The sequence below is a fragment of the Emys orbicularis genome, chromosome 1, assembly GCF_028017835.1.
Source record: "Emys orbicularis isolate rEmyOrb1 chromosome 1, rEmyOrb1.hap1, whole genome shotgun sequence".
In the NCBI taxonomy this organism is placed as follows: Eukaryota; Metazoa; Chordata; order Testudines; family Emydidae; genus Emys; species Emys orbicularis.
The window spans coordinates 156,372,871-156,383,686 of record NC_088683.1 but is presented as its reverse complement, the minus strand read 5'-3'; the positions used below and the strand labels follow the sequence as shown (position 1 = coordinate 156,383,686).

The 10,816-nt window shown below is 51.3% G+C and overlaps 1 protein-coding gene across 1 annotated transcript; it reads right to left on the bottom strand.

The window, feature by feature from the left end:
- Positions 1-248: 248 nt before the first annotated feature.
- DUSP12 (dual specificity phosphatase 12) lies at positions 249-8,330 on the bottom strand. The gene is made up of 6 exons (XM_065420000.1): positions 8,080-8,330; positions 7,399-7,512; positions 7,175-7,293; positions 6,514-6,610; positions 4,355-4,541; positions 249-773 (listed from the first exon to the last, which is right to left on the bottom strand). The coding sequence occupies exons 1-6, from the start codon at positions 8,328-8,330 to the stop codon at positions 612-614; spliced, it is 930 nt and encodes a 309-aa protein (XP_065276072.1). The 3' UTR covers positions 249-611.
- Positions 8,331-10,816: the final 2,486 nt, after the last annotated feature.

The following is a 10,816-nucleotide window of genomic DNA, read 5'->3' as shown; positions in this document are numbered from 1 at the left end:
TCATACAGCATGCATTCCCTTTTCAGAACACTTCATAAACATCTGCCTTCACATAGGACCTTTGGAACTGGTCTTACAGAAATGCTACTATGAAATGATAGCCCACAAGCAAAAGCCACATGCAATCGTCTTTCTAAACTAAGGAGCCTTCACACCACCACTCTGGTTTCAAAATTTGCCTTTCTTGCTCTGTATTTACCGATGTCAAATGTGTTCCAACACTTTACCAAATATTTTGCAAGACCATAGGCATGACTAGATGGAGTTTATTAGCACTTCACACTTGCAGGCTATACGATCAGCAATATTTCACCAATGGTTTTTTAAAAAGATGTCAGTGGATTTTTTCTATTAATTCATATGGCTCCCCAAATCTATGAAATACAAGAAGCCCCAAGGAGAGTCATCCAGCTCATCTTAAACAACTCTCTTGCACAGATGCACGTGTTCATAAACACTAGAAGCTTGTGCTACAATTGTATGTTCCGGTAGTGCCAAACTACCCTCATGCTAACAGAAAGAGGTGACTGCTGACCACAGCGATACACTAGAACAGGCAACAGTTCTCAGAGAACCTCAGGGGAGTCTCTAAAGCCAGCAAGCACCAGCATTCACGTTTTGGCAATTTGGAATCCACAAACTGGCAGCGCTTTCATTTCATCCACCCGACTCTTGTGAATCTGGAAGGCAGGAGTCACCCAGCGGCCACACGAACACTGTTCACCACGCCAACTGAAGGAGCCCAACTTTGAAGTGCATTTGGGGCACAGAAGCTGCAATAAACACAAGCAACCATATTTAAGGCTCTTTCAAACAATTCACTTCTCAGACTTCAGGACTAGAACTCCTAGGAAGCAGCTACAGAGCCTGGGGCCACATCAGCAGTTTCAGACTCCAAGGCTAGAAGGGACCATTGTGATCATCTAGTCTAACCTCCTGTATAACACAGACCACAGAACTTCCCCAAAATAATTAATAGAGCATATTGTTAAGGAAAACATCCAATATTTATTAAAAATTATCAGGGATGGAGAATCCACCATGACCCTTGGTAAGTTGTTCCAATGATTAATTACCCTCACTGTTAAATATTTACACCTTATTTCTAGTCTGAATTTGTCTAGCTTCAACTTCCAGCCAGTGGATCATGTTATAACTTTCTCTGCTAGACCAAAGAGCCCACTATTAAATATTTGTTCCCATGTAGGTACCTTAAATATTTGTGCCCTGGCACAGGGCCCCCCACGAACAGGGGGCCCCAGGGCCGGGCACTCAGGCAGCTCAGCACCGGTGCACCCACCGCGGGGGGGGAGGGAGAGGCTGCATTGCGGGGGCGGGGAGAGCAGGCTGGCGGTGCGGGTGGCGGGAGTGCGGGGAACACGGCTGGAGGACTCAGGAGGAGCACCGGGTGGCCATGCAGCCGGCCTGAGAGAAGCAGTGCTTTGAAGGGGAAACCACCACTTCTCTGCAGCTGCCCCTGCTCCTCCTGAGTCCTCCGCCCATGTTCGCAGGGCCACATTCCGAAAAGGGCCTGGGGGGAGGGTTCCAGTGGGGTAGTTAGGGGCAGGGGCCATCAGAGGATAGGGAGGGGGGGGTTCGATGGGGGTGGGTCCCGGGGGGGGCAGTTAGGGGCAGGGGGTCCCAGGAGGGGGCGGTCAGGGGACAGGGAGGGTTGGATGGGTCGGGGGTTCTGAGGGCAGCAGTCGGGGGGGGGGGGGGAGAGTGGGAGGGGTCGGATAGGGCGCGGGGGGCAGGCTGTTTGGGAGGCACAGCCTTCCCTACCCGGCCCTCCATACTATTTCGCAACCCCGATGTGGCCCTCGGGCCAAAAAGTTTGCCCACCCCTACTCTACATAGTAGAATGCAGTTGCATAAATAGCAGAGAAACAAAAATAATTAAGTAAAGGCAAAGCTGGGATTCTATCGGATTTGGGGAGATAGAAGAAGGCTACTCCAGATGGCAGAAGCTACAGCAAAGAAGAATTTTGCATCTACAAAAGTGAAACTGTTTGAAATGTTCGGAGGAGATGAAGGTCGCATATGAACACTAGTGGGGAGAGAACCCGAGTCCATTAGATAAGCCTGGGAAAGTGCGCAGAAAGTTTGGAAGACAATAGGGAAAGTTTTATAAGTGAAATTGATCAGGAGCGCTTTGTGGCTCATTTATTTATTTAGCGTGTACATAGTCATCTAGCCAAGCGATGGCATCTTCAGTGGCGTGATGCAGTTCTTCTAGGCCACCACTGAACCTAGTCAGCAGGCATTCGTCGACAACGCGTCACGGTCTGTGTTGCACCGCAGCTGCACAAAGGGCTGTCACGAAGGCCCCAGCGATACCCGGATGACTCCCTCATATGGACTCTGAACTGACTATTGCAGAGGAACAGTTCAACGATACCTGTGACCCAAGGTAGCAGGACCTGTGATACCTTCACGAGCAGGCCAGTGTACCATACCGTATGCCACCGCTAGAGCGATGAAAACAGCACCTGTTTTCAAGTTTCTCTGGAAGCCATTTTCAACAAATGTCCGAAAACTGCTCAAAAGGGACCATTGGCAACGGGGCAGGTCAAAGCCAGGTGGGCAAATTGTGGGGTTGGCGACGAGGGACTGGCTGGGGATTATAACAGATTCCATTCCTCTCGCCAGAGTGTCTCCGCCCTAACATCCTGGCGTGGCAGATGAGACCATAATGGGCGAAGTGACGGCAAACGTGCAGCTGGTGGTTTAAAAAGGTCATTGTGCAGCAGCAGGCTTGAGTTGGCACGTACTTTCTCCAGTAACTTGCCAGTGGCAACTTCTCGTCTGATATGAGGAGGAGCAATATTGCTCAGAACTGGAAGCCATCGGCGTGGAGTCGGACGCAGGGTGCCAGAGATGATACTCGTGGCAGCACGTAACTGCGTATCTGCCAGTTTGGTGTGTGACGATCGACTCCAAACTGGTGCGCAGTATTCTGCCACCGAATACGAGGTGGCAAGAGCTGTTGTCCGCAAAGTTGAGCATGAGCATCCCATGACGAACCTGCCAGTTTGCTAAGAGTGTTGCGCATCTTAACTTTAGCTGCTGTCTTCTTCAGGTGGGCATGGTAACTCAGTGTGCGGTCTAAGGTCACACCTAGATAGATCAGTTCTATTTCACGCTTCGCCTTCTGACCATTCAGTTCTTGTGTTGCACTGGCGTGATGAAGATGGAACAAACTGGAGACTGTTTTTATGACGGTTGGCTGGAGGCACCAAGTCTTACAGTTGTCAGGTAACTTTATCTTGTCCCAGTTTAAGGTGGCATCAAGTTCATGAAACGTCTGGGCCTGGGTACCGCCACAGATGTCGTCTGCGTAAATGAACTTTCGTGACTCCATTGTTGGCAGGTCACTGATGTAAAGGTTGAACAGGGTTGGAGAAAGCACAGAGCCCTGGGGTAACCCATTGCTCTATCGTCTCCAAGCACCCGTCTTCTCCCTCATATGGACTCTGAACTGACTATTGCAGAGGAACAGTTCAACGATACCTGTGACCCAAGGTAGCAGGACCTGTGATACCTTCACGAGCAGGCCAGTGTACCATACCGTATGCCACCGCTAGAGCGATGAAAACAGCACCTGTTTTCAAGTTTCTCTGGAAGCCATTTTCAACAAATGTAGAGTAAAGTAATCATGTTTTTTCTGGAATGTGGGAAGAAAGAGGCAGCAGAACTGCACACATGGTGAAGTTGGGATTTTTGGGAGGGCAGAAGAGAGCTAGGAAGAGTCTTCTGGCAGAAGTGGAGCTGAGAAAGCAGCAAACATATAGTTTAACTCAGCTTTGCAGTATTGTCATGAAGACCCACCAGTCCAGGCATCAAATCTACTTACCTATCCTTAATTTTGGTGATAACGGAAAAAACCTAGATATGCTTGTTCAGCAAAACAACACACACAATCTCTAACAGGGTAAGTGAAATTCTGCAAGGTTTCTCTAAAAACATCTCTGCTGCATAATCACAATATTACTCAACAGAGCTATTAAAAGGTGTCCTATGGCTTAATAATCTATTGTCATGGAGGATACCTGAAGCAGAATCCCACTCTGGGTATCCTCCTCCATCAGCTAGTGGCTATTGGTGACCGTTGTCATGTGGGAGCCCTAGAGCTGTAAGAAGTGGGAGAAGACGACATTTACAGCTTATTAATGAGCTTCAGAGGTGGTGGAGACTGAAAGGACTGTAGCTGTAACAGCAATGTTGCACGAGCAGTAAAACCAGGAGATTTAAGGAGTTTGGTCAGATGCACAGAATCATTAAAAAAAAAAAAAAGTGAGAACGTCTCTTAAGGGAGTTTCATAGATAAACAATGTGAAGTGCTTGCTCCCCTCACCTGTCCTTCCATCACTCCTAACAATACTGGCTCCATCCACTGTACAGGCTCAATGAAATAAGAGGTACATTTAACTCGACTGTCATTACGAAGCTGAGCAGGATCTGTAATCCTCTTGTGAGCAAAGGCTGCTGGTCCACTTCCTTCAGCATGGGCTAAAATACTCGAACTACGAAATAGGGAACGTCTATTCTCCAGAACAAAAGAGAGAAAGAAAAAGGCTGAAGATAACTGGACAACAGTGAAGTACAAGGCAATAGTAGCAGCAGCAAATGGATGGGGTTATACAGTGTACATTTTCTTTTTTCATTTGAAGAGATCAGTGAAGGCTGTCCCTTTTTAGACCGCCTCCCGACCTCAGCAAATCCTATCATGCCTGCAGCCCTGGGCCTCTTTCCCACAGTTACACTTTGTTTCTTATGTAGTTACACTTCTACTCCGATATAACGCGGTCCTTGGGAGACAAAAAATCTCACGGCGTTATAGGTGAGACCACGTTATATCGAACTTGCTTTGGCCCCCCCCGTTCCCTGACCGCCCCCTCCAGAGACCCCTGTCACTAATCACCCCCAGGACCCCACCCCCTACCCAACCCCCCTGCTCCCTGTCCCCTGACTGCTCCAACCCCTATCCACACCCCCTGCCAGGCACTCACCGGCAGCGGAGCAACGTGGCCCCAGCCCGCTCCACTCCACTCCGCCACCTCCCAGCCGCGTCGCTCCGCTTCCCGCCGCCAGTGAGTGCGGGGAGGTTGGGGAAAGAACGCCTCCCGCGCTCACCGGCAGCGGGAAGCGGAGCGACGCGGTCCCAGCCCACTCTGCTTTCCTTGCCCCGGATCCAGTCGTGTCTGTGTCTGTGTGAAAGATCCCGCACTCACCTGCAGCGGTAAGCTGGGAGCTGGCGGAGCGGGCTGGGCTGCTCTGCTTCCCATTGCCAATGAGTGCAGGGAGGTTGGGGAAAGGACGCCCTCCGAACTCACCTGCAGCGGGAAGCGGAGCAACATGGCCCCAGCCCGCTCCACTCCACCACCTCCCAGCCGCGTCGCTCCGCTTCCCGCCGCCAGCGAGTGCGGGAAGGTTGAGGAAAGGACGCCTCCCGCACTCACCGGCAGCGGGAAGCAGACCGACGCGGTCCCAGCCCGCTCCACTTTCCTTGCCCCGGTCCCAGCCCCGTTGCTGGAGGAGGGGGGGGGTGTTGGGGAAAGGTCCCGCACTCACCTGCGGCAGGAAGCGGAGCGCCACGGCTGGGAGCTGGCGGAGTGGAGCAGGCTGGGGCCAGGCTGCTCCGCTTCCGCCACTGCCGGTGAGTGCGGGGGAGATCCCTTCCCCCAAGCCCCCTTCCCCAAGCAACACAGCTGGGGCCAGGGCAAGGGAAGTGGAGCAGGCTGCTCCCGGCCCCCCGCTAATCCCCCGGGCCACTCTGGGATTGCGGGGCCCCCAAAATTGCCCCCCCGTACAGCTCCTGCCTCCTAGACCCACTACCTGTGGGGGGAGGAGCCCCTGACCGCCCCCGAGACCCTCTGCCCCTTATCCAACCCCTCAGCCCCGGCCCTGCACCCTTAACACGCTGCTCAGAGCAGCGTGTCAGAGCTTTACCGCGTTGTATGCGAACCCGTGTTATATCAGGTCGCGTTATATCGGGGTAGAAGTGTACTTTTATCAAACTCCTAGCTAATGAAACATGAGATCATCTAGGTACATGTGTCTGGGAACTGTACAGCTAGAAAATAGGAATCTCTCTTATTTCCAATGATTAAGAAAAAGAGGCTGAAACAAGACCAGACAACTGACCTACGGAGTTAAGAGGCTTCTTCGGGAGGGGAAGAGGGGGGTCAGATTTTGAACAGTTTCAACTTAGTAAACTCAGTTTTAGTTTTGATGTAAGCAGAAGCAACTTAAGTGAAGTTGCACCTACTTACAGAAGATGTACACTTAGCCCAAGAGGTTCAAAGGGACTTCAGAGCCTGAGAGGCATTTTATTCTTCATGATCACAAAACAAAGATTAGGCAAAGGAAAGTATCATGCATACTTTTGATTCAAAGTTTTTCAAAGATTTATTCCTGTTCTGAAAGAGACAAACCCAATAAGCTACCAAGGCTATTTTCCTTACAACAGTTTATTTCAAAGTAACACTTTGTGAGAAATGAAAGGCTCCATACCTGCATTTTCTACACCTGTAGAGAACCTCACTATTCAGAGTTTGACAAACGCTGGTTGGGTCAACTGCAAAGACTTCTCGTGGCAAGTCTTGCAGCTCTGCAGAGAGTGAGTGATACAAATCTGTGAACTGGACTCAAACTTAATGACCTATTTATAATTAAAGCACTATGCCTTTGCCCCAGTCTTCACACTTCCTACCTTCCCCTTCCCCTTCCTTAGGAAGTTCCTAAGAGATGAGCCTCACCACTTAGTGCCTAAAAAGGGGAGTTCCACTGTGCTAAGAAGCTTTGTAGCTACAGATAGCATGTCTTGATCTTGTCCTGTTGTACAGATGGCTCTCAGTGCACAAAACTTTATACACACAACATGCAGAGTTTTCAGACTATCGAGGTTTTTACATGCACAAATCACCATATTTGAGCACTATCTGCTCTCAGTTGCACTAGTATAAATCACTAGATTTGCCAAACCAAGCTAGATTAGAGCCAGCAGTGTGTAACTGAAAGGCTGATTCAGATAGTGCTAATATTTCAGTCCTGAAACAGGTATCTACCCTAGAAGAAATATAATATACCATCCTTCTGCAAGTTCAATAACTCTTAGCTACAATGGCTCTAGCTCCCCTGAACACACAGCACCTCAGACATTATCTTCACTCACCAGGATATTTCTCTGTAACTTTTTGCAAGCGATACTGTTTGTAAATGGCACTGCTCACATCAACTTTACAGCCCATTGTTTCATAGAGTTTCAGCTGCCATTCAAAGCCTTCGTTCATTCTGGAACAATAGTGAAAATCAGAGGCACATTTCCTAGGCTATGGCCAACGTACACATTAGTCCGCACAGGGACAGAAAGGAATCTTAACAGGGCAAAGAACTCACTTGGCATCTGATTTGATGGCTTTGATAGTGGCATAAGCCTCTTCGAAGGTGAGATTGTTGGTTTTCATTAAATACGCTGTCACTAAAGCAACACTTCGACTGACTCCAGCATGGCTGAAAGACAAAGAACTCTTTAGAATAAGATCATGAACAAAACTGGGGAAAATACACTAGGGGAATTAATTCACTTCAAGCCTCACTTCCATTTTTACTGATCTGTTTTTGGGGAAATTAATCTTTTTGCTCTGCTTCTGGCCTGCGGGGAACGTGAGCACAGCCTGGCAGGGGAGGTGAAAACGGGATGGCCTGTTCCTGAGGCCGAGGTCACTGGGGGCAGTGCAGGGAGGCGGGGGGGGGGGGGGAGAGAGGGGAAGGGTCCGACCACATCTCACTTCTTCAGGGACGCTGGAAAAATTTGCACAGTGGGGGAGTTGAGAGCCATTGAACCAAACTGTAAACCCGGTGTATGATGAGAACCACTTCAAGCCGGAGGGTGGAGCTGCACCCTCCAACACCCCTAGTTCCAGCATCTCTGCACTTCTCCCCGGACGTAGGACTAAGGCGCTGCCAGCCCTGGTGCTAAGGCGCGTGCAAAGGGGCCTCGGACCAGCCCGGCAGCAACAGTCCAGGGGTCCGACGCGGCCCTTCGGACACTGGGGGTCCCGGCCCCCCGGGGCTCACCATCGCACCAGGGCGGCGCCGCCCCCCGCCCGGGCCGCGCTGAGGAAGGCGGCGCAGGAGTCGAGGTGGCTCAGCAGGTCGGTGCCGGGCTCGTCCCGCGCCGGGATATGCAGGGACCGGATCCCCGCCACCGGGGACGGCTCCTCCGCGTCCACCGAGAGCAGCGCCACCACCCCCGCCGCCTGCAGGGCCCCGGCCGCCGCGCCGGCCTCCGCGCCGCCCACGAACAGGCCAGGGAGCACCGGCACCATCCGGCCTCGCTCCCCGCTGTCAACGCCTGGAGCGCAGCGTGGCCCGGCCACCGGCCTGGCGGCTTCCGGTCTGCCCCTCCCCACCATGGCCACCAGCAACACCGCCTCTTCCGGTCTGAGCCTCCTCACCATTGCCACCACCAACATGGCGTCTTCCGGACAGCCCCTTCTCCCCACCATTGCCACCACCAACATGGCGACTGCCGACCTGGCCCCTCCCCATCCCTGCCACCGATTCCCGCCTCCCAGTCAGGGCCGGCTCCAGGCACCAGCTTCTCAAGCAGGTGCTTGGGGCGGCCGCTCTGGAGAGGGGCGGCAGGTCCAGGTATTCGGCGGCAATTCGGCGGACGGTCCCTCACTCCGCCTGGGAGTGAAGGACCTCCCGCCGAATTGCCGCCGCAAATCGCGATCGCGGCTTTTTTTAGATCGAGATCGCGGCTTTTTTTTTTTTTTTTTTTTTGGTTTTGGCTGCTTGGAGCCGGCCCTGCTCCCAGTGCTTCGTTCAGCGCCGACAGCGAGACGTCCTTGGCAGGGCCGGCTCTACTGTTTTTGCCGCCCCAAGCAGCGCGCCGAATTGCCGCTGCGGACGGCGGGGGCAGTCCGTGTGCCCTTAGGGCGGCACGCGCGTTTCCGCAGTGGCGGCAATTCGGCGGCAGCTTCTGTCTTCAGCCGGAAGACAGAAGCCGCCGAATTGCCCCAGCGGGCAGCTGAACATAGAAGCTGCCACCGAATTGCCACCGCCGCGGAAACGCGCGTGCCGCCCTAATGGCACATGGACTGCCCACGCCGTCCGCGGCGGCAATTCAGCGTGCTCCTTGGAGCGGCAAAAACACACGGACTGCCTCCCCTTGCAGATTGCCGCCCCAAGCACCTGCTTGGAATGCTGGTGCCTGGATCCGGCCCTGGTCCTTGGTTCTAAAGTGGAAACTGCCCTCTTGGTACCTGGAAAGAGCCTCTGTCCCCACCCACCGATAGGGCAGTTTCCACCTTTTCCTCCTCTGGTTGTTGTTCGCGCACACACCTGTGCACTGGGCTGGATGTGTACACAGCATGCGCACAAACACCAAAATGCACCCCCGCAGCCGAGTTGTGCGTGTTCACACTGTATGTACAAACACATATAGACAAACACCACAGCTGAGCTGTGTGGACACACCATACCTGAGCACACAGGCACACACATCACCTTTGAGACCTGCATATACATACACACAAACTTGTAGACTCAACACCAAAACCAAGCTGCATGAATGCCCTGCATGGAAACATATGACATAATAGAACAATGATTCTCAACCTTTCCAGACTACTGTACCCCTACTGTACCCCTTTCAGGAGTCTGATTTGTCTTGCGTACCCCAAGTTTCACCTCACTTAAAAACTACTTGCTTACAACATCAGACATCAAAATACAAAGTGTCACAGTGCACTGTTACTGAAAAATTGCTTCCTTTTTCATTTTGTCCATATGAAATTTTAGTTTGTACTGACTTCGCTAGTGCTTTTTACGTAGCCTGTTGTAAACCTAGGCAAATATCTAGATGAATTATTCTATCCCCTGGAAGACCTCTGCGTATCCCCAGCGGTACACATACCCCTGGTTGAGAACCACTGACATAGAGGGATGCAATACATTGGAACAGGCTAGGATTGGGGTGGCTGGGCAGGGACAGGGCTCTGAGAAGAAGATTTTGCAAGGTCTGAGACTACAGGAAAAAGAGTCAGATTCCAGAACTGAGTCAGTCTGATCTGTATGGGGGATCATGTGGTGGGAGCTGCCAATAGCTACATGTTCCATGTGGGTCCAAGAAGGAGCGCTCTTGTGTCAATACTAAAGAATCCCTGAAAGTTGTTTTCTTCTAGCACTAAAATGGGATTTTTTTTTATAAGGAAAACAGTATTATCCCTAACATTACCCTGTCTCCTCTTCAATGCAGAGCATCTGCCTACCTTCCCCATCCACTTCCTACATGGCTTCCTGCTGTTTCAAAGCAAGAGTACACAGACCCTTACACCATGGAAATAGGGTGTTCCATCATCTGGGACTGGCTTTGGGAACAGAATGTCCTTTTTTGTTTTCAGGAAGAGTTTTCCTCATCCACTGTGTTTAGAGGTCAGCAACTAGGTTCTGAGGAGGTCTTGGGAGAATAAGAGCACCCAGAGTGCTTGGTCCCCATACTTGCCTTCCAAGTATGCAAATAACAAAAATTTCAGCAGGGGGCAGGCTTGAGCTTGTCTTACTCTGAAAAGAAAATTCAGCCACTTACTGTATTACAATCTAATAACTGGGTTGGTTAGAACTGAATCAAGCCAAAATGGATCTGCATTAGCAACAAATCAAATGAACCAAGAAAAGACTCCTGTTTTTTTTTAAATATATCTCTGCGGGACACCTTTGAAGTTTCCCCACAAATTACACTGGTCTACAATTTTTGAGAAGTCGTCTGCTTCAGAGATAAAATGTGCTATTTATTATGTATTTTGAT

What these genes read in the sequence shown, in the direction of transcription:
- DUSP12 (XM_065420000.1), bottom strand. Translation starts at nt 8,330, where the DNA reads ATGGTGCCGGTGCTCCCTGGCCTGTTCGTGGGCGGCGCGGAGGCCGGC. An exon ending in GCCATCAAATCAGATGCCAA is followed by an intron (nt 7,294 to 7,398) that starts GTGAGTTCTTTG and finishes CTATTGTTCCAG; the next exon opens with AATGAACGAAGGCTTTGAAT. An exon ending in AGTTACAGAGAAATATCCTG is followed by an intron (nt 6,611 to 7,174) that starts GTGAGTGAAGAT and finishes CACTCTCTGCAG; the next exon opens with AGCTGCAAGACTTGCCACGA.